Source organism: Zingiber officinale, chromosome 4A (assembly GCF_018446385.1).
Source record: "Zingiber officinale cultivar Zhangliang chromosome 4A, Zo_v1.1, whole genome shotgun sequence".
NCBI lineage: Eukaryota > Viridiplantae > Streptophyta > Magnoliopsida > Zingiberales > Zingiberaceae > Zingiber > Zingiber officinale.
This window is the reverse complement of record NC_055992.1, coordinates 63,444,597-63,469,205: the sequence shown is the minus strand read 5'-3', so window position 1 is coordinate 63,469,205 and position 24,609 is coordinate 63,444,597. Positions and strand designations below refer to the sequence as shown.

At 41.2% G+C, this 24,609-nt stretch overlaps 1 protein-coding gene and 1 pseudogene across 1 annotated transcript; both read left to right on the top strand.

The window, feature by feature from the left end:
* Nucleotides 1-7,517: 7,517 nt before the first annotated feature.
* LOC121972426 lies at nt 7,518-18,751 on the top strand (annotated as a pseudogene).
* A 2,019-nt stretch (nt 18,752-20,770) lies between these two features.
* Nucleotides 20,771-23,873, top strand: LOC121972425. Its single transcript, XM_042524095.1, has 5 exons — nt 20,771-21,274; nt 21,350-21,701; nt 21,757-22,407; nt 23,359-23,622; nt 23,701-23,873. The coding sequence occupies exons 1-5, from the start codon at nt 20,771-20,773 to the stop codon at nt 23,871-23,873; spliced, it is 1,944 nt and encodes a 647-aa protein (XP_042380029.1).
* Nucleotides 23,874-24,609: the final 736 nt, after the last annotated feature.

Sequence of the window (24,609 nt, the reverse complement as noted above, 5' to 3'; positions counted from 1 at the left end):
ACATATCACCGTGGCAGCCAAAGGTATAACAATCCAAGAATCACATCAAACTCATCGTCAAATCTATCAACATCGTAGTGAGTCACCCACTGATAAGAATATGGGTTGACAGGGTAATCCAACAAATGACATAATGCAGACACTCCACACCCTGCATTCAACATAAGCAGAATTATCATGCTGCTACCAACAATACACCTGGCACACTTGTCACACAACATATGTATGATCGACATAATCCTCCAATTTGTACACACCAAACACACTCATAGCACAGGTATAAATCGGTGTGATACCTCCAACAATACCTATCAAACTCGTGTGCATATATCAACATAGGTATAATCGACAATACACCTCAAACAACCTCACATGGCATATATACACCTATGTCAAGAATATAATCAACGTAATACTTCCAACAAATCATAATCGACACGAGTATACTCTCAGAACCATCATATAATATACAAGATACCTCAATATTACACCGAACACATCTGTACATATCACAACTCAGACTGAATCGATAAGATACATCCAATAAAACACTCAAACATATGTGCACATTCCACAACATAGTTTTTAATTGACAAATACCTCCAATAAACAATCAGACATGTATGTCTATCCACTCGGGTATAATCAACTAGAAACCCATAATAATCACATGTATAAATGTGTACGACCCAAAAGAAAAAGTCAGAATTCAAGAACATCAAGACACTCTCATTTTTATCCTCAAAAATATCAGCCCACATAATATCAGATGAATCAGTCTCTACTCCCATGAGGGCAAATTAGCATTCAAAACATCGATCAATATTTATCCACATAGTTCAATATCAGATGAAGTAGACATCAATTTTATCATCCTGTTAACTAACCACAACTAATCAGATTTATTAAAATCTCATAGGCACTCTAAACCATAAACTCTCTAGCACCCAATTTATAATCTGATCACGAATTATAATCATCAAACCTGTGAATATCATACATGACACTCACTATGTTACCATCAACGACAACCCAAATAATACATCATCAAAATAGTTATCCACTAATAGATCATCAAAACAAATATCCAGTAATAGATCATCAGACAACCACATAACATTTACCCTCACAAACCATTAGAAATCAACATATCACAATATCTGATCTCCCAATATCCCTCAACCTCAAATCATTCTCAACAATGATCAAACCCCCAGAGGAGACCCTGCCCGAGAAAATTTCGGTAGCATCTCCCCTGTACGGCGGACAATCAAAAATTTCTACAAGCACTAAATACTCAGCCACATGCGGCTGGAATCATAACAATAATAAAAAAATCAATCACCACGCAGTTTATATATATATATTCAGCCTCTGGCTGACACAACCACGCAGTAATAATACTCTGACTCAAAAACCACCCTACTCAACTACACTCGTAAAGCTCAAAACCGACGAACTCACCTCTTCTGCCATCCAGGCAGGCATGTAGTAGAATAAAAACCAAATCCGAATCCATCAATATAATAAAATCTATATCATGTCCATAAGCAAATAAATCTAGAACATAACATGTTCAAAACAGTCTAGAACAGAAAAGAAACCAAGAAAACCAAACATATCCTCGAGGTCTGCAGGGACCAGCACTACGTGCAGTGGGGACTAGCGACTGGAACTCCCTCCTGACAGCATCAACCTGAAAATATCAATTGATATGCAAAGTAAAGAAATAACACCTAGCACTAATCATGCGTACAGTCTCCTGATAAAGATAAAGGTAACTACAAACCGAAGAAGACAGGAGAGAATCTGTACTAACCAGGACCCGGTAAAAGGACAAACAGTCCGAAAGGTATAGAAGACCTGTATGCATGTCAATCAAGGTATCCAAGCAATGTGCAGCATATAAGTGCAACAAACACAAACACAAACAATAAATGCATCATGCATATGATGCCAATGTCATGGTCACCCCTGACGCCAGTCAGCCGACTCACATCAACAGTGGGGCCGTGCACTCTGCAACACTACTCCTGATGAGTGATCGAGTGGACGGGATGCTGTCGGAGTACATACGTACTCCTACCCCAAATCATAAATGGGGGAGCGCAATGCTCTCAACTCCCGGTACGCTGTGACGGGGAGGGATCTCTAACGTGCTACACGCTGCGTCACACTACCCATGAGCGGACCAACGGAGCACCGGAAGAGCCAAACTGACGTGCTACCACGCTGTGTCCCGCTACCCATGAGCGTCACAACGGAGCACCGAACAGTGATGAAACTGGCAAAGTGCTCGACAATAAAGGAGCAATCAATCACTCAGCATGCAATCATGCGAATGGTGCATGTCACTAAACATGGTAATATACTAAACCAATCTCTGGACATATCATAATGTGCACCAAAGCGAATGAATCATATCAAGGTATCTGATCCTATAAGGTATCAAACCTAGGTCCTGACATGGTAAAATATGGTTATATCACTACCCATGAGCATGTGGAATCAGGTACATATCCATACAAGATGTAAACAAACAATCAATCAACAGGTAGCATGTATTGGGCAGTGATTAACTGAAACAAGTAAGAAACACAATTAATGCATCTTGTTAATTTAATTACTAAGCATATCAGAGACAATAAGTCAAAAGTACCCGCCTCCAAAATAGCTTTCCAATCCAATAATCGAGATACCCGTCTCGCGTCAAAGACCTGTGGTACCAATGTAAATATATTTTATTTAGCTACAATTTCCCATAAATAGCTAAATGAAATCTCTAACCCTAAATTAGGACAAAACCCTAATCAGCATCACATAATCAACTTGCTTTAGGTCTAAACCTAAATAAACTTGATTTCTCCTAAGTAGGCTCATAAGATCGGAACAAATTATACACTTTACCTCAAATCACAGATTTCTGTTCTTAATCAGCAGCCAAAGAGGAACTGGCGGAAAGGAGTGTTGCTTGAACAAAGTGAGCTGAAATCAAGAACACCACAGAAGAGAACAGAACAGAATCTCACAACCGCACTTGTTGATCTACAGCACTAAATTTCACCTCACAGTCCTTATCCTTCGATCAACAATCAAGAATCTGCACTACTGGAACCAAAGAGCATCTTCACAATCACAAAACCTCCCTTCCTGGATCAGACCAAGATGAGAAGATCACAAAACCAAGCTTTCCAAATTTAAACAACCTAATTTCTGAAACCAAACCTTACCTTCCAGATCACAATTAGGGCACCAAAGTGAGCAGAGCACTATGGTTACTGTGTGAAGGAATCTAGGGCAAAGTGGTCGGCTGCCGGCACTAGGAAATAGCAAGGACAGCAACCAAAAATGGTCGCCGGAGAGATTAAACCGTGGCCGTCGGCTTCAAGCTAGGGCACAGAGGTGGTGGGGTAGAGGAGAAGCCGGCAACAAATTCCGGACGGCGACGGCGCTGTGCAGAGGCGCTCGGCGTCGCTGGCGGCAATGGCGTCGGCAAGTCTCTGCTAGGGCACGACCACGACTGGCTCCGTGCGTCGGGGTAAGGCGTTAGAGTCGGCAGTAGCCGGCGATCTGCGTCGGCGCGCAGGAAAAGAGGAGCCGGCGGTGGTGACTTCGGTGTCGCGGGGTGAGGCGATCGGCGCAAAGAAGATGAGGAGAAGAAGAAAAGGAGGAGCCGAGGGGTTTAAGGCTTCGGCCTCGGAGAAGAGGAAGGAACCGCCGGGCCGGCGGTTAGGGCTCGGCGTCGGGCTTCGGCACGCGCGGGAGAGGAAAAGGGAAATGGCACGAGTTCGGCGTCGGGGAAAAAAACCAGAGGAAAAGAAAAATAAAAGAAAAAGAAAAGGAAAAGGAAAATTAAAACTTTTCCGCATTAAAACAGGGTATCCGAAACAGGCTTTTCCGAGCCCCGTTTTTGTCCCCGTTAACTCGTCCATACGAGCTCCGAAAAATTCCCGAAAATTTTGGAAAATTTCCTTATTAATATTCGCCTATTTTCCGGTATTTTACACAAGCACTTCCTTGGTTGTCGTGTGTTGTTGTCCTTCCTTCCTTTTTCACCCGTCTTCCAGAAGACTAACTCTTTCTAATTTTGTACATTACAAAATCTAAAGAAACTCGAGTTACATTCGAGTATAATCTAATTACAACAAGAATAAAAGGGATGAAGGCACAACACGAGACCTTGTTAGTTACATTTGAGTGTAATCTAAAGACCCTACTACCCATAATACCAACTATGTTTTGTTCTAAACAAAACACCTTTGGCCGAGACCTTGTTGGTCACACACCAACTATGTTTTGTTCCTAACAAAACACCCCTGGCCGAGACCTTGCTGGTCACACACCAACTATGCTTTGTTCCCAACAAAACACCCATTTCGGTCAAGGCTTAGGATTTGGCCGAGACACAAAATCTGGCCAAGACTCATAGTTTGGCCGAGATTCACTCTCTTGGCCGAAACCTTGTTTGGCCGAGACTCATAAATCCTTTTGCAAATCACAGTAAACCCTATCAAGTAATTTCTATATCATATATAAAAATTCTAACTCAACATAACCCTTCGCAAGTGGCTCTGATACCACTGTTGGGATCTAGCGCTCTAAACACGCGAAAGCGCAGTGGAAAAATTACTAGATCCTCTTATCCAGCGAATCCATGCGAAGGGGAGAAAATAATTTTCATGACAATAATCTATGCTAAGCTACATGATAGGATTATACATTTGTTGCGTGCCCTTCGCAATCCCGACAACATCCTTTTCTTTGGATCCAGATCTCAGCGAGTTCAAGTGTCTGTGCCTCTATGGTATCCACACGAACATATCCTTGGTTCGTCCCATGAACGAAGCCTTCGGAGAAGAACCATCTTCTTGTGCTAGCAAGAAGTATGGTTCAACCATGGAAGAAAATTCAACCATGGAAGAAGGAGGAGGAAGATCAAGAGACACCCATCTCATCTAATGAAAAATCTCACCAAAAACCTATTTATATTCATCCAATGAATATGAAGGGTTTTTTGTCTCTTTCTATTCCTCTTAATGGGTTGGATTATTATATTGGATTAATCATTAATCCAATAACCCAATAAGTCTAACCCATTGAGTGTAACCCATCAATCCAATTTGTCTAATTTGGATTGAACTCAATCCAATGAGTGGGTTCATTTGAGTCTAACTCAATTAGTAACCAAAAGACCTAATCATCTCATGATTGGCTCTTAGGGCTAATTACTAACACCCCCTAGTCCAAGATGGCTCAAAAAAGGGTTTTCTTGACCCTTTTATATCTTCCCCAAGATTTCAGATCTACCAGATTTGTAGAGCTCTGCTAAAATGGATTTTTCACCTCGTAGACTCAGTTTCTCGGTTTGTACTCTGAACCAAACTTGTAAAATTCAAAATTATCTACATTATGATAGGTTGCACTCCCTATGACTAAAACTAAGTCAAAGTTATGATCATTCGAAGTTTAGTCTATAGTTTGGGTCGGAAGTTAACACGATCGTGCCTTAGATGCACAGCTAGGTCGTGTTCGCATCTAGAAATTATTCAGTTTTGACACGGTCATGCCTAAAACACATGGTTGGGCCATTTTGGAGGCTGTAGACTCAGTTTTAACTCTACTTTGCACCAAATTTCATCTAGAAGAATGTGTTCATGTAAAGGAACATGGCCATAGTGTGTTCCTTAATTAAAACTACAATTTAATGACCTTTTAAATGCCCCTTCTTCCCATATAATCCTTGTTTGGTTTAGTGATGAGGCAAAACTGAACCGTGTTGGATTTGACCAGCTTTTGTGGCTGAGGCGCAGTCGTGCTTGTGAGGCACGGTCTGGCCATGTTAGCCTCGGCATGATTCCAGGGAAGAGGCACGATCACGCTGTGTTGAGCCTTTTTTCACTCCATTCTTCATTTTCCTTTGGTCATAGGAGCACACCCGTATTATGAGACATAGCCAAAGCATACTCCTTGCTCCAACTCCACAATGGCTTTATGCTCCATTTTGCTCCAAAAACATGTCCTATCAATGAGAACAAGTAAAGAGTAGTTCTCTGAACCAAAAGAGAAACTAACAAAAACACATAGAAAAAAAGTGTGTGAATACAAAATATGCTCATGAATGTTAACAAAATATATGCTAAACAATGCTTAAAAATATACACAAATTACATACATCGAAGTGGAACAATGCTTGCAGATAAGAAGAAGTAGGGAATCCCCACACCTTCTTATTGTAAGTATCCTGTTATGGTTTTGATGTAGTCAACCAACTTAAGTTAAGCTCTGCATATTTGATGCCTTGTGTCTGAGTGTGTAGAGACTTACGAACGCAGAAGTCAAGAGGAAGATGCGATGGATGAGAAGGATAGCATGAGAATCGAGTCGACGGGCTCAGTGCATCTGAGGGATGAGAAGCTGCGGAAGAGTACACTAGTGGAGCGAGAAGGACGCGTGCAACACTTCTGAGGGACGAGAAGCTGGAATGGAAGACTTCTCGAGGAGAAGGCCGGAGTTGGGTTTTGGTGAGCTCAACTCTAGAAGGCTAGAGGATCACGCAAATGACCGGAGAAGAAGCCAACGACCAGAGAAGAAGTCAGACAAGTCAGTAGTTTCCTAACTGGTCCGGGCTCCTAGATCATCTAGTCCGAGCTCCTGGATCATCTAGTCCAGGCACCTGAACCACCAAGGCACCGAACATGCGCCTAGTCATAGAATCGTTGCTGTGAATCACTTTCAGGTATACGTCAGCAATGGTCCAGGCGCCTGGACCGATTTGGGCCCCCATAGATGGAAAAATTCTATCTTCTAGCCGTTACGAAGCCGATTGAATTTCCATTGCTAGGGGCACCTGGATAGGGTCCAGGCGCCTGGAGATGTCACATTAGGAAATGGTCACTTCAACCAGTGAGGCTATAAATAGAGCCTTGGTTCACTTAGTTTGAACAACACTTGAATTGTAATCAAATTCTTTACTATTCTTAATTGTTCGTGAGTTGTTAATGTCTTGTACGAGGTTTCTCTGCCTCTGACTTGTGTCGAAAAATGAGTAGACTTAAAGAGCTTCATTTGCCTTGGATTAACAACCTCTCCAATTGCAAACCAAGTAACCTTTTTGCCTCGTATTTCTTTCAGTTATTTCATTTATCTTTTATTGTCGAAGTTAACACCGAAAGAAAGAGAAAGGTTTTTCAATTGTAATTGCAGGGTTATTCACCCCACCCCCACCCCCCTTCACCCCTTCTCTAACTAACCACCAAGGGACCAACACTTCTCCTCTACAAGTAGATGATGAGGAATGGGCCTAGGAATCCCAAGCGTTCGCGATGGAGGTGTACACTAAGCTACGAATCCCAAAGCTCCAGTGAAGATGGCTCACCAGCGATGGAGATAAGGTGGACGAAGAATAGAGATGATTATATGAATCCCTTTTCATCTCTTCTCCTCTATGGATGGATGTTGCAATGGTGTTGGCATCCAATGAGGGAGGGAATCCTCTTTCCTCTTTATGAGGTCGGATGATGGAGGTGATCGTTGAAGATGGAGATGACGGAGGGAATCCCCTTTCATCTCTTCTCTTCAGTGGATGGAGATGGTCGTCAGAGATAAAGATGGAAATGGATCGGGAGGTGGAACAAAATGGAGGAGATGACGGAGGTAATCCCCTTTCGTCTCTTTTCCTTTGTGTGTATTGTGCAGTGGAGAGGATAAAGAAGGAGATTAAGATCTCTAATGGCTGCCCTTATCTTAATTGAATGCCTCCTCTAAGTGAATAGGCTCCTCAAAATTGAACCAATGTCACACGAGCCACAATCATGCCCCAAGCCATGTTCTCTATCGTGATGTGCTTTGAGCTCCGTTGATTTCTCCCTTAAGTCCTTACGAAATAAGATACATTCATATTTCAGTAAAAATGCTATTAATCAGAAAGGAATAGAAATAAATCTCAAAATAAATCATTGCTCATGAAATATGATATAAATATGAATTTAAGAACATGAGAGAATTAAAAATGTCAAGTAGAAATATAAACCAATATGTCAAATTGTTGGATATCAGTTCATCACACATACCTCAAACAAGTTGGGGTAGGGGAGTGACAGGCCAAGCATATAGACTTGTCGCTCATCAAGAGGATAGTCTAAATTCAAGACACTTCTAGGTTTAGTTAGCTCTGCAAAGGGTGCAGTACAAAGGTTAATCTTTTAGTAGACCAGCCAGGGGCACCCACCAGGCTTATGATTTCTTTAATGGTCCAAGTGAGAAGTCATGGGTGAAGACAGTATGGAGGTCGTACCTATAGTCGAGTCATGCTTTCACATTATGGATGTTAGCAGATAGGAATCTGCTTGCTCGAAACATGCATAACTACATGGAAGATCGGAGTTGTACCTTTTGTAGATTAGAGCGAGAGACACAGGAGCACTTGTTCTTCAGCTATTGGCCAGTTAGTTAGTTATGGACTAGGATCCGATGGTGGCTAGATATGTGTCATGAGATAAGCGCATACATGAGAATGCTGCAGATCTTGTCATGCACCAGAGAAGTCCTGCCCGACAAATGGACAACATCTCCCCTATAACAATGACAAATAAAACATATATACAATGCAACAAGGCTACTCACAAGCCAATAATAGCCCACACGGCTGGAAATAAATACAACCACGTAGTTTATAAGTAGTTCACATGGTTGTACTAAAAACACAGCGAAAGACATAAACAAAATATAAAAATAATACTACTGACTATGAGCTGGCCCAGCTTGACACAACACGTACATAACCAAATATAAACACATCACAAAACAATAGGCCTCGTATACCACAATCAAGTTAATTATTTCATGGCCAAGTCAAAAAAAATTGGAATGAAAATAGCAATAGAAACAACGTGGAAAATATGATCTCAGGTGTGATGTGGGACTGGCTGCAAGGACGTCCGAGTGACATGACACATCCTCTATCTATTAACCTAGAAACAAAAGGGATAGCAAGGGTAGAGAGTACAAAATAGTCAGCGGGTATAAGAAGATAGTGCATGATACTATATGCATATAAGGAGATCAAAGGAAACAAACTCAGGAGAAATACTTACCATAAAAGTAAGAGTACTCATATAATCATCTGCTAAGGAAAAACATACCTCATAATATAACCTCTACTAAGCTGCTTAACAAGGTATCACCATTAAATCAATAGAACCTATAGTATGTTTAAACTCTACACAAACAAATACACAAGTGACAAATAATAAGTCTTGACTAGTGCAATAATATGCTACCACAAATGGTCTCGTGGACAGTTAAGGTATGTAAACAGTCACAATCCATCGGAGAATGCTCTACTACGGATGGTCCCATGGCCAGACAGGATGAGGTAGCTATCTAGTACCTCAACTACTGACTACGGGAGAACACTCTACCACAGATAGTCCCGTAGGCAGTCAGGGTATGTAAACAATCACTGTCTACAAGAGAAAGCTCTACCATAGATGGTCTCATGGGCAAACATGATGCATAAGTAGCCACTGCCTACGGGATAACACTCTACCATAGATGGTCCCGTGGCTAGACAGGGAATATACAGATACCAAGCCATAATGACAAATAAGCAGTAACAATCCATCTGAGGATAATGCTCTTCAAGCTACCCTATGATCAAAAATCAACAGCAGATAGACATGAGCCTAAATAATAACCAAGCGTCTATTAGAATATTCGATATCCTATATTATGGTATAATCTTACCATGTGTAGGCTTGAGCCTATATAATAAGTAAAGGGTCTAGTAGGATATTCAACTATTCGCTACGGTTTACATACGATAGCTCAAAATCATTATCTAGTCTAATGGGCATTTTAAATGCATAGTCATGCATTAAATAATAAGTCTAATAACATGTGTCTAGGCACCACAACAACAAGTACAATAGTAACAATCTCAATCCAAGGGGATCCTAGCCATCTAGTCATAATATTCCCTCAGACTCCTTGGTATCTGTTGATGCGGGAAGCATCCGACGATCGAACCTAAATTTTGATAATGGAAAAGGGTTCAAAGTTAAGATTATTTGTGATATAATAGGTTTGAATGAGCTTGCAGGAAAGTTCTAAGTGTACTTAGGTAAAAGTCCTATAGGCAGGTGGAAAACCCTAGGGGGAGGTAATCCTAGGTCCTAGGGGGTGGTAACCCTAGGAAGGAAGTCTTGGTGGGCCGAGGGCTTCGGGGAAAAAGTCCTAGAGTCGAGGACTCTAGGTGGAAAGTCCTGGTGTCGCGAACTAGGTGAAAGACTGGGCGGGTCGTGGAGCGGATGTCTAGCGGAAAGTCCTGGAGCCTCGAACACTGAACAAAATTCCAGTTAGTCTGGAGGATCAACTGCCAACAGATAAACTCTCCTAAGTGGAGTAGGTAAGGATACGTTCCCCGATGAGAGAACAGTAGGTTTCAGTTCGACCTAGGATTTTTAGTTGGAAATTTGAAGTCAGAACCGGATAGTTTAATGACTGTCAAATTCTATGTCTTATTATTTTTTAACTTTATTCTGCAGGGTATGTTGTACTAACGTATTTTGCAGGAAGTGAATTAGAGTGTGTGTCTCAAGAGACTAGTTGAAGACCTCTGCGCAGCAGGGCAAAGGGCGCCCTCATGGAGCTTGAGGGCACCCTGGACGCTGAGCAGAGGGCACCCTCATGGAGCTTTAGGGCGCCCTGGATGCTGAGCAGAGGGCGCCCTTATGGAGCTTGAAAGTGCCCTGGACATAGGTGGAGGGCGCCCTCCATGCAGTTGGAGGTGCCCTCAGGAGGATAAACTGTGAAGAAGTCAAGGCTTATCGATGCTGCATTTTTGGTGGGATTGAGGGTGCCCTCCATGGTGTTGGAGGCGCCCTCCATAGGCTATAAAAGGTAGTCTCAAGCAGCAGCTTGGAAAGACAACGAAAACGTAATCTATCTTTCGTGCACTGCTAAAAGAATCACCCGATAAAGTTGTAGCAAGACACCGACAACCTGAAGCCTCAAATTTCCTATTCTTAATGTTGTTGGTATATTTTCTTACTATACTTAATTGCTGTACTCTAAAATTATACTCTTGCGAACTTATAGTGATTGCCCAAAGTAAACGCTCAACGAGCGTGGGCCTTAGAGTAGGAGTCCCCCCAGGCTCGAACCAAGTAAAAAATCCTTAGTGTTTGCGTTTGTATTGTTTACTTTTCTACTCCATTTACTCAAAAGTCTTTCAAAACAAAAGTGAAAGCCATGAGCGCTATTCACCCCTCCCCCCTAGTGCTTTCGATCCAACAATTGGTATCAGAGCGGGGTCGCTTCGAATTGGTGCAACCACCATTCAAGCAATATTTTCATTGTAGTTTTTAATTTTTCGGAGTCAATCAAAATCAGTATAATTGTCGCATTCTAATTCATTTTTTTCGTAATCAAAATTTTTGCTCGAAGTTGGTGCAACACCACTCGAGTTCGCGTGTTTATTTTTTCTTAATCCCTCACTACTAATCCAAGACTAAGTCTTGGAACAAGTTTTTGTTTTTTCTTGTGTGCAAGATCTCCTTTTCTATAACGGCCCATCAAGAAGGCTACAGCACAGCCCTCCCTCTGCTCTTCACTGGTAAGGACTTCGGTTATTGGAAGGGTCCAATGGAGTCATACCTCCAAACTCAGTTCAAAATGTGGATGATAATCTAGACGGGGTTCGCACTTCCACGCGACGGCTTGGGAAAACCTGTACAATGGGAAAACTGGGATGCAAGCATAATCAAGAAAGTCGAGGCCAACGCCAAAGCAACCTACACACTCCAATGCGGCCTTACAAAGGAGGAGCTGAACCAAGTCGACCCATTCTCAGCGCGCGAAAGAGATGTGGGAAAAACTGATCGAGTTGCACGAGGGCATGTCTGACACAAAAGTAAGTAAGTGCGACCTACTCTTTAATAAATTATATAACATTGAAATGCAGGAAGGAGAGACAGCAAGCTAGCTTTATGCGTGAATTCAAGACCTGCTGAACGGACTCCACGCGATCGAACAGAGAGTGGAAAACCGTGACATCATAAGGTACGCACTTAATGCCTTTCCGAGGAACACCTTATGAGCATACATGGTTGATGCCTACAAAGTGTCCAAGGATCTTTCTCAAATTAAGTTAGACAAATTTTTTTCTGAATTTGAATTGCATGAACAGACTAATGCACGTTCGGCCAAGAAAGGTGTTGCATTATTTGCAGGTACAAGCAAGACAAAGGAGGCAAGAAAGAAGCATCAGATCGAACCCGAGTCTGAAGAAAAATCATACTCAGATAATGATGATGACTTGGTAGAAGTCAAACTCGTAAGTAAACCTAGTACGCAAGCTCTACAGAAAGAAGAAGGAGCTCACAAGGAAGGATATCAAGAACGTGGTTCAGTCCAAAAAGGTAAAGTTCGAAGTAACCTGCAATGGGTGTAATCAAAAGGGACATGTCAAGGCCAATTGTCCGAACCTAAAAGAAGCAGAGAAATAAGAAAGCACTACAAATCACATGGGAAAATCCTCTTCAGAAGATTTCGACGAAGAGCTCGAGCAAACGAGCTTTCTTACACTAAGGGCTTGGGAACACATCGACAAATCGAAGACCGAGAGCGAATCGGAAGCTGAGTCTGAGCGAAGCCACGGATCCGTATCAATTTCCGAAGGGCATAAACCCACTGTAAGTGCTTGTCAAATAGATAAATTATACAGTTTAGTTAATTAATTATTATGTAAGTTAGCTAAATCGAATGCCCGGGTCAAGTCACTTCAAAAGTGATACAACTCCGGATCAGCTCCAAGCCAATGAGACAGGACTGCAAGTCGAGATGTACGTCCCGAACCACGCGGAGCATGAAGAGGACTTGCATGTGCCAGCTGAGCTGATAATGAAAATAGAGGTCAAGCAAGTTCAACATGCTGTACAAGCATTGACATCTTGTATCTTGATGTATGCCCAAGGGCAGAAGATAGGAGAGATCAGTTATCACTTCCAAAAGGCCCAATTACAAGACTACGGGCAAAGCGTTTCAAGGAAGCACTAAATGGGCTAATCAAAAAATATTGGGAGGACTATGAGCAAGGAGAAACCAAGATAATCGCAACTGCTAGTCGTGGCCTAATCCACGTAATCGGGCATAACCATCCATGACTGGCCGCATTTAACGGAAGAGCGCTAATAAGTATGCAAAGCATGGGAATTTGTTCATGCATGAAGACTTAAGTATTTTAGATTGTTTAATGAAGCATGCAACTTGGGACTCTAATTGTGCATGCATTTATTTTGTTTTGGGTTTCTAGATAGCTTGCATGAGACATGCAATATTGGGACTCTAATTGTGCATGTACTTATCTTGTATTTTTCCTTGTTCACTCCCATTATATAAGGGAGGGACATCTTAGTATGAAGCAACTTAGTTTTTGGTGAGATTGTGTGCTCTCTTAGTTCTTGAAAGAACTTGCTGAACTTATCGAGTCTACTCTCGTGGCGTTCAACCCATCGAAACTTATCACCCCTAGGTGTGGCGTTTCTTTCCTTCGTAGGCTTGGTTCGTGCCAATTCTTGGTTACGGGTCAAGGCTCGCACTCTTGTCTTTTAGTTCTTGGGGTTCTATCCACCTTTGTTTCGGGTTCCATGACATTTGTTGATGGGGTTCGTATCATCTGGTATCAGAGCTTCGGTTCAAAGGCAAGTGTAAATTTATCTTTACTTGTAGTTCAGCCAAAAGAAAAAAAAAATAAAATCATGGAAAAAAAAGAAAAAAAAAAGAGCGCATCGAAAAGACCAAAAAAAAAAGAAGAAGAAGAAGAAGAAGAAAGCGCAAAAAAAAAAAACTGCTTGTGTGAATTGAAGTAAATTGTCTTCAACAATTCTTTTCTTGTTTTCCTTATTCTTCATTTTCTCTTAAAATTCTGCCATCATAAGTTTCGGTGGTATCTTTTGAATTGCTACATGATATTCTGATTTGTTCTAGAGTTTGATCAAGAACTGAGAGATATCATCAATTGAGAGCTACTACCCAAACGTGAGTTGAGTGCTTGTGAGGTTTTCTTTCATTTTGCAGCCATGTCCAACAACCAGGAGGATGGAGCAAATGAGGGGGCTAGGCCACTTCTGAACCTGCAATTACAAGCATTGATGGGGGAGATGCAACGGATGATGAGGGCGGAATTAGAATCTATCCATGAGAGGTTGGATCGGGTGGAAGATGGGACACCAAGAAGACATCAACAAGACCGTATTACTAGACCACAACGAAGACATGCCCAAGGGATTGATGTCGAAGAAGATGAAGAGGTTATTGTGGAAGACTTTGATGAGCAAAACTACAATCGAGGCAGGATTGGACATCGAGGAGATAGGAACGGAACTAGAAGAAATAATGATTTAGGAGGGATTAAGATGAAGATTCCAATTTTCCAAGTGAGAAATGACCCAGAAGCTTACTTGGAATGGGAAACTAAGATGGAAATGGTGTTTGACTGTCATGAATTCTCAGAGTTTAAAAAGGTGAAGTTAGCTGCCATTGAATTCACTGATTATGCTATTGTTTGGTGGGATCAAGTGGTGATGACTCGGAGAAGAAACAGAGAGCAACCTGTGTCCACTTGGGAGGAGATGAAAGTGCTCATGAGAAGGAGGTTTGTACCCAGCCATTATTATAGAAGCTTATATCAGCGGCTTCAAAGGTTATCTCAAGGATCCAAAAGTGTGGATGAATATTTCAAGGAGATGGAGTTGTCCATGATCCGAGCTAATGTCAATGGAGATCGGGAAGCCACTATGGCCAGGTTTTTACATGGTTTAAACCCAGAAATTGCTGATATTGTTGAATTGCAGCATTATGTTGAGCTGTCGGACATGGTCCACCAAGCACAAAAAGTGGAAGAACAACTCAAGAGGAGAGGATTGGCTAGGAAGGGACAACCAATGACTACTCACGGCACATGGCGGACAACTCCAAGAAAGGAGGAACAACCTCAAAATAAGCCAAAGTTTGAACCCTTCAAGAAGCCCAAACCTACACCATCTACTACTCAAGGTATCGCGAGCCCATTTCCACCAAAACTCGTGATATCAAGTGTTTTAAATGTCAAGGGCATGGTCATATAGCTAGTCAATGTGTGAATAAAAGGGTGATGATAATAAACGCTCAAGGTGAACATGAGTCGGAAGATGAGGATGAAATAGTTGAAGAAGTGCCACAAAAAGAGGACAGTGATGATGAACAACATGCTGTTATTGGAGACTTATTGGTGGTCCGACGATTCTCAATCTAAAAGCTAAGGAGGAAGAAGGTAATCAAAGGGAGAATTTGTTTCATACCCGTTGGTTTGTCAATAACAAGGTTTGCAGTGTTATTATTGATGGGGGGAGTTGCACCAATGTGGCAAGTACTGATTTGGTGGAGAAATTATCACTACCAACTCGGAAACATTCACGACCTTATCGACTCCAGTAGCTAAATGATTGCGGAGAAATCAAGGTAACAAAACAAGTCTTGGTAGCAATCTCCATTGGCAAATATGAAGATGAGCTGTTGTGTGACATGGTTCCCATGCATGCATGCCATCTATTGTTGGGAAGACCTTGGCAATTCGATCGAAAGGTAACACATGATGGCCTCACAAATAAGTATAGTTTTACTTTGAAAGGGCAACCTATTATTCTTGTACCGTTGACTCCAAGACAAGTTATGGAGGACCAGTTGAGACTAAAAAAAGCAAATGAAAAGAAGAAAGAAAAATAAATAGAGAGAAAAAAAAATTGAGAAAAAAGAAGAAGAGGGAAAGAAAAATGAGGGGAAAGAAGATGAGAGGAAAGAGACAAAAGGAGTGGGCAAGGAAAAAAAAGGAGAGAGAAAGAAAAATATTTTTTATGCAAAAAAAAGTGAGATTAAGCGAGCTTTGTTTTCAAATCAGCTGCCCCTTATCCTTTTGTATAAGGAGGCACTCTTGAGCACTAACGACCTTAATAATTCTTTGCCTAGTGTTATTGTTTCTCTCTTACAGGAATTCAAGGAGGTCTTTCCTGAAGAGGTTCCGCATGGTTTACCTCCCATTAGAGGAATTGAGCACCACATTGGCTTCATACCTGGTGCCTCCATTCCGAATCGACCTGCCTATAGAAGCAATCCGGAGGAAGCAAAGGAACTTCAGAGGCAAGTTAATGAATTATTAGAAAAGGGGTATGTTCGAGAAAGCATGAGTCCTTACGCCGTGCCTGTTTTACTAGTTCCCAAGAAGGACGGAACATGGAGGATGTGTGTGGATTGTCGAGCCATCAACAACATCACGGTAAAGTATCGCCATCCAATTCCTAGGTTTGATGATATACTTGATGAATTGCATGGTTCTTGTGTGTTCACAAAAATTGATCTTAGGAGTGGATATCATCAGATTAGGATGAAGGAAGGTGATGAATGGAAAACTGGTTTTAAAACCAAAAATGGCTTATATGAATGGTTAGTAATGCCTTTTGGCTTAACTAAAGCTCCAAGCACTTTTATGCGTTTGCTGAACCATGTTTTGCGTTCTTTCTTAGGAAAATTTGTAGTTGTGTATTTTGATGATATTTTGATTTATAGCAGAAGCTTAGAAGAGCATGTTACACATTTAAGGTTAGTTTTGAGTGTGCTAAAAGAAGAAAAGCTTTTTGCTAACCTCGTTAAATGCTCCTTTTGTACGGAGAAAGTCGTGTTTCTTGGTTTGGTTGTTAGTACTAAAGGCATTGAGATGGATGAGGAAAAGGTGAACGCAATCCAAGAGTTGCCAACACCGACAACAATTAGCCAAGTGAGGAGTTTCCATGGTTTGGCCAGCTTCTATCGACGGTTTGTTCGTGATTTTAGAAATATTGTAGCTCCTCTTACTAAAGTCATCAAGAAAAATGAGTCATTCAAGTGGGGAGAGGAGCAAGAGAGGGCCTTCAACACTTTGAAAGAAAAACTAAGTTATGCTCTTTTACTAATCCTACCAGATTTTTCTAAAACCTTTGAAATCAAATGTGAAGCTTCTGGTGTTGGTATAGGTGTTGTGCTTATGCAGGAAATGAGACCCATTGCTTATTTCAGTGAGAAGTTGAGTGGAGCCACTCTCAACTATCCCACATATGACAAGGAAATGTATGCATTGGTAAGAGCATTGGAGACATGTCAACATTACCTGTGGCTAAAAGAATTCGTGATTCACACAGATCATCAATCTCTAAAGCATTTTAAGAGCCAACATAAGTTGAACCGACGCCATGCTAAACGAGTAGAATTCATTGATACATTTCCTTATGTGATCAAATACAAGCAAGGAAAGGAGAACGTAGTTGCTGATGCACTATCTCGAAGGTATGCTTTACTGTCCACTTTAAATACGAAGTTACTTGGATTTGAATATATCAAGGATTTATATACTAATGATACTGATTTTTCTGAGGTGTTCAAAGCATGCGATAAGGTTGCATTTGGTAAGTTCTATAGGCATGATGGGTTTTTATTTCGTGAAAATAGATTGTGTGTGCCTATGTGTTCTTTACATGAATTATTCACTAGGGAAGCCCATGGTGGTGGATTGATGGGTCATTTTAGCGTTACTAAGACTTTAGGGGTTTTACAGGATCATTTCTTTTGGCCTCATATGAAACGCGACGTGGAAAGAATTTGTGAGAAGTGTATCACTTGCAAACAAGCTAAATCTAAATTGAAACCCCATGGCTTGTATACTCCTTTACCTATAACTAGTAAACCTTGGACTGATATTTCAATGGACTTTGTTTTGGGATTACCCCGGACCAAGAGGGGGAGAGATTCAATTTTTGTTGTGGTAGACAAATTCTCTAAAATGGCGCATTTCATTCCATGTCATAAAACCGATGAAGCATCGCATATAGCTGAATTGTTCATTAAAGATATTAGGTTGCATGGCATGCCTAGGACCATTGTCTCTGATAGAGATGCAAAATTTTTGAGTTATTTTTGGAAGACTTTGTGGGGTAAATTAGGAACTAAATTGTTGTTCTCTACTACTTGTCACCCCCAAACTGATGGGCAAACTGAAGTGGTCAATCGAACCTTGTCCTTTTTACTTCGTGCGGTCATTAACAAGAATTTGAGAATATGGGAAGATTGGCTACCTCATGTTGAATTTGCTTACAATAGGAGCATACATTCTGCGACTAAATTTTCTCCATTTGAAATTGTTTATGGTTTCAATCCCTTGTCACCATTAGATTTGATTCCTTTAGCTGTAAGTGAGCATATAAACTTAGATGGTAAGCAGAAGGCTGAATTCGTAAAGAAGATTCATGAACAAGTACGACTGAATATTGAGAAAAGAACTCAGCAATACATGCAACAAGCTAACAAGGGGCGCAAGAAAATTATGTTTGAACCAGGAGAATGGGTTTGGTTGCACCTCCGAAAGGAGCGATTTCCGGACAAATGTCGTTCTAAACTTCTACCTCGAGGGGATGGCCCATTTCAAGTATTAGAGCGCATCAATGATAATGCCTACAAACTTGAACTACCAGGTGAGTATGACATACATTCTACTTTTAATGTTGTTGACTTATCCCCGTTTGATGCAGGTGATGATTTGAGGACAAATCCTTTTCAAGAAGGGGAGAATGATGTATGCCCAAGGGCTGAAGATAGGAGAGATCAGTAATCACTTCCAGAAGACCCAATTACAAGACTACGGACAAAGCGTTTCAAGGAAGCACTAAATGGGCTAATCAAAAAACATTGGGAGGACTATGAGCAAGGAGAAACCAAGATAATCACAACTGCTAGTCGTGGCCTAATCCACGTAATCGTGCATAACCATCCATGACTGGCCGCGTTTAATGGAGAATGCTAATAAGCATGCAAAGCATGGGAATTCGTTCATGCATGAAGACTTAAGTATTTTAGATTGTTTAATGAAGCATGCAACTTGGGACTCTAATTGTGCATGCATTTATTTTGTTTTGGGTTTCTAGATAGCTTGCATGAGACATGCAACATTGGGACTCTAATTGTGCATGTACTTATCTTGTATTTTTCCTTGTTCATTCCCATTATATAAGGGAGGGACATCTTAGTATGAAGCAACTTAGTTTTTGGTGAGATTATGTGCTCTATTAGTTCTTGAAAGAACTTGCTGAACTTATCGAGTCTACTCTCGTGGCGTTCAACCCATCGAAACTTATCAACCCTAGGTGTGGCGTTTCTTTCCTTTGTAGGTTTAGTTCGTGCCAATTCTTGGTTATGGGTCAAGGCTCGCACTCTTGTCGTTTAGTTCTTGGGGTTCTATCCACCTTTGTTTCGGGTTCCATCACATTTGTTGGTGGGGTTCGTATCATATCTTGGAAGGGCAGGCTATGGAGTTATAGTCGATGTCATGTCGAATGATCAACTTCATACAAGTCGACCCTAAAATGGGCCAATTAGCTGCAGAAGAATGGAATATCATGATGCAACATGTTCCTAGCCAAATACCATACTAGAATGGTGGAAAAACTCACCATTCTGGTTGGAATTGGTGTGTCATTTAATGCCACCTACATTTTGGACGAATTCCCAAGTTGGAGGACTGCTTGAGGGAGTGTGCATAAAGACTTGCATTCATCATCTTCTCTTTCCATGCATTGGAAACTACCATTTGTTGGAAAGGGAGTGTGCATGAAGACTTGCATTACTTGCATTCATTATCTTCTCTTTTCATGCCTTGGAAACTACCATTTTCAGTTCTATATAATGTCTTGAGTAGATATCAAAGAGGATAACAAACATTATATTTTGAGAGAGTTTTCCTCCTTGTTTTTCTTCAGCAACTCTGCAGGGATTACGGGTGAGCACTTGTAATTCTCAGCACTTTTATAATATCGGTTCTTGGTTTTGTTATAATCATTGGGTCGATATTCTCCATTGTTCTCATAATATTGGTTCTTGATTCTCTATCATCAACGGGTCAATATTCCATCCCTCCGAAACCTCCTTTGGACGATCCCAGAACTGAGTTCCAATCTTATTGGGTCTCGTGGTATTGTTCGTCAAGGCTCGCATCAACTTTGGTATCAGAGCCAAGTTCCAAATCAGGTTTATCTATCTTTCCTAGTGTTTATTTTGTTTTTATCATCACAATCTTGTTATCTTCATCTACTTTCTAGTATTGTTGCAAAAAAGAAAAGAAAAAAAAAGAAAAAAAAGGAAGAAAAAAAAGAATAGAAAAGAAAGACAAAAAAAAGAAAGAAAAGAGAAGAAAAGAAAAGGAAGAACAAAGATCATTTGATTTATTTTGATTGCATCTCGTGACGTGATTCCGTTTCCATTTGCACGTTTCTTTTCAACTCCATTTACCATCTCCATTGTGCTGCTTTAATTTGATTTTCTCTATCATATCATCATTTCTGTTTGCTTCATATCTTCTTTCCATCGTTCCTTGATTGATATCGTAACCGATCCAACTGAGCCTAGAATCGGTATTCTGAGTTTGTTGGGTTGAATAAGTGTTTGTTTTTTTTTACTTGCTTAGTTTCTCTAGAACTTTTTGGACGAAAACAAGTGAGCAGAGAGAACTCAATTTTCTGAGTGAAACACGAGTGTTTTTGTGACATCCAACTGAGTGCAATCACGTGAGGGAGTGAGTGAGGATCCTCCTTTGTTCATAATATTTCAGTTGCAGCTCACTATGTCTCGAGAGCACGGTGGCAGGGTTGATCCAAGTGATGGAGGAGGGGTTGATCAGACTACAATCATGCGGGCTATGCAGTAACAATTTGAGCGCATGAATGTCGTGTTCAATGAGATTCGAGATCGGTTGGATAGGCATGAGGATCGGCTCGAACAACTTCAGCAAGAGCCATTACCTAGGCATCGGAGACTCGACCAGCGGCCACATTTTGCTCCAAATGTCCCAGATGATGACTATGATGATGGGGCGAGCAATAAAGTGGTCTCCAATGCTACTTGGAGGAGGGCTAGGGCTATCAGACCCGAAAGGCCAAGGCATGTTCAAAGGCAACACCAAGAAAGGGAAGTCGTAGATCATAACATGGGCACCATCAAGCTGTCCATTCCTCCATTTCAAGGTAAAAATGACCCTGATGTGTATATTGAATGGGAGAGGAAAGTTGAGCTGGTATTCGATTGTCACAATTACTCGGAGGAGAAGAAGGTGAAGCATGCTGCGGTGGCTTTTACCGACTATGTCATTATATGGTGGGATCAATTGACCCTTAGTAGACGTCGAAACCGTGAGCTTCCCATCGATAATTGGGAGGATATGAAAGTCGTTATGAGAAGACGGCTTGTTCCATCTCACTATTATCGAGACTTACATTTGAAATTGTAAAGTCTGAAGCAGGGGTCTATGACTGTGGAAGACTACCACAAGGAGATGGAGATAGCCTTGATTCGGGCTAACATTGAGGAGGACCGAGAGGCGACCATGGCTCGGTTCATTTGTGGCCTGAACTGTGAGATTGCCAATATTGTTGAGATGCATCATTATGTGGAGCTTGACGATGTGGTACACATGGCAATGAAAGTTGAAAGACAACTCAAGAAAGGAGTGCGATCATCTTCCAAGTATGAGGCTGCGAGTTCATCCCCTTGGAAGCAGAAGTGGGGATCATCAAAACCAACTGAGAAAGCAGTTTCAAAATCAAAGGGACAGACGAATGTGGCCAAGACACAACCTAGCAACAAAGATAGGGGTAACTCATCTTCACAACCTCAGAAATTGTGACATCAAATGTTTTCGTTGTTTAGGATCAGGTCATATTGCTTCTCAATGCCCAAACAAGCGATCAATGATCATATTGGATAATGGGGAGATCGAAACTGAAGAGGAAGATGAAGGAAATGAGTTCACTCCATCAGTTGAAGATACTAGTGATGTTGAGCTTGTTGTTGATGGCCAAGCTCTTGTTGTGCTAAGAGATCTCCATATGCAAGCCAAAGAAGATGATGACGGGCTGCAAAGGGAGAATATCTTCTACACCCGCTGCCATGTGAAAGATCGGGTATGCGATTTGATTATTGATGGTGGCAGCTGTGTTAATGTGGCAAGCAAGTTAATGGTGGACAAGCTTGGTCTACCTACCTTGAAGCATCCAAAGCCATATAAACTCCAATGGCTCAATGACAGTGGAGAAATGAAAGTAACCAAGAAGGTCCTTATTTCATTTACGATTGGAAGGTACACGGATGAGGTTCTGTGTGATGTTGTACCCATGAAAGCTAGCCATTTGCTTCTTGGAAGACCGTGGCAATTTGACAGACGAACCACACATGATGGGTATAAGAACCGCTACAGCTTCAGCAAGGATGGTAGGAACATTACACTTGCACCTTTGACACCTCGTCAAGTATTTGAGGAACAACTCCAGATAAAAAAGTCCGTTGCAGTAAGAGGAAAAGGTGTGGCTGAGATAGAAAAAGAAAATGAGAGTGAAAATGAAAAAAAAGATGGTGGACTAAGAATGAAAAAAGAGAGTGGAAAAAAAGAAAAGATTGAGAGTTCGGCCTTGAAAAAGAAAGAAAAAAGAAAAATGAGCTTCTATGCAAAAGAAAGAGAGATCAAAAGTGCTTTGAACTCCGATAGACCGATGATGTTGTTTCTAAACAAGGAGGCCTATCTTTCTTTGGCTGACCATAATGTTTCTTTGCCTAGTGCTGTGATGTCTCTTTTGCAGGATTTTAAGGATGTCTTTTCCGAGGATAAGCCACCTGGGTTACCACCCAAAAGAGGAATCGAGCATCAAATTGATCTCATTCCGGGAGCTTCCATTACAAACTGACCAGCTTATCGAAGTAGTCCAGAAGAGACCAAAGAGCTTCTAAGGCAAGTCTAAGAACTTATGACCAAAGGACTTGTTCGTGAAAGCATGAGTCCCTGTGTTGTGCCTGTGCTGCTGGTTCCAAAGAAAGACGGGACTTGGAGGATGTCCGTGGATTGTCGAGCTGTAAACAAGATAACGGTAAAGTATCGTCACCCTATTCCTCACTTAGATGACATGCTTGATGAATTACATGGATCCACTATATTTTCTAAGATTGATTTGAAGAGTGGGTATCATCAAATTTGAATTAAGGAAGGAGATGAGTGGAAAACAGCTTTTAAGACAAAATAGGGGCTATATGAATGGTTAGTGATGCCATTTGGATTGACGAATGCTCCTAGCACATTTATGCGTCTCATGAACCACGTGCTAAGTGCATTTATTGGAAAATTTATTGTTGTTTATTTTGATGACATTTTGATCTATAGCAAGAGTTTGCATGACCATATTGATAATTTGAAATGTGTGCTTGAAGCTTTGAGGCGTGAAAAATTATTTGCTAACCTTAAGAAATGCAACTTTTGCGTAGATAGGGTTGTTTTCCTTAGATTTGTTGTTAGTTCCAGAGGTGTGGAAGTTGATGAGGAGAAGGTGAAAGCTATCAGAGAATGGCCTACCCCTAGCACCATCACTGAAGTAAGGAGTTTTCATGGTTTAGTCGGGTTCTATAGGAGGTTTGTGCCAAATTTCAACACCATCGCTGCCCCTTTAATGGAAATCATCAAGAAGAATATTGGATTTAAGTGGGGAGAGACACAAGAGAAAGCCTTCAACGCATTAAAAGAAAAGCTAAGTACTGCTCCTTTACTACTTCTACCAGATTTTTCTAAGGTTTTTGAAATTGAATGTGATGCTTCTGGTATTGGTATAGGTGCTGTTCTTATGCAAGAAAAGAGGCCAATTGCCTACTTCAGTGAGAAGCTCAATGGTGCAGCGTTGAACTACTCAACATATGACAAGGAGCTCTATGCATTGGTGCAAGCTTTGGAGACATGGCAACATTACTTGTGGTCCAAGGAGTTCATTATTCACATGAACCATTAGTCATAAAAGCATTTGAAAGGCCAAGGTAAATTGAATCGTAGACATGCTCGTTGGATTGAATTCATTGAAATGTTTCCTTATGTGATCCAATACAAGCAAGGAAAAGAGAATGTGGTAGCAGATGCTTTGTCACGCAGGTACACCCTTATCTCTACCTTAGGATCAAAGTTTCTTGGATTTAAGCACCTGAAGGGATTGTATGTGAATGATGCTGACATTGTTGATATCTTTAAAGCATGCGAAAAGGGTGCATTTGATAAGTTCTATATGCATGATGGTTACTTGTTTCGAGAAAAAAGACTTTGCATTCTCCAAATTTCTTTACGTGAGTTGCTTGTTAGGGAGTCACATGAGGGTGGATTAATGGGGCATTTTGGAGCTGTGAAAACCTTGGACATTTTGAAAGAACATTTCTTCTGGCCTCATATGAAAAGAGATGTTGAAAGTGTTGGGTTTTTCGGGCTGCGAAAACTGCTTTTCGCGTCGCGGAAACCCCGAAACCCCCAGCCACCAGATCCGTGCGAAGTAAAAACTTTCGAAAACAAAATTATGAGTACGAGTTTACCAACCTATAGATCTACACTAGAACTATATGTTAAGAGATTTTTACCCTTGATGCGTGTCTTTCGCGAATCTCGCTCGTCCAAAGGTGTCGGATCTCAAGATTGTCAAAGTAGACAACCCTCTAGAAGTATCCACACGAACACAAGAAGGAGATAACCAAACTAAAGCGTGC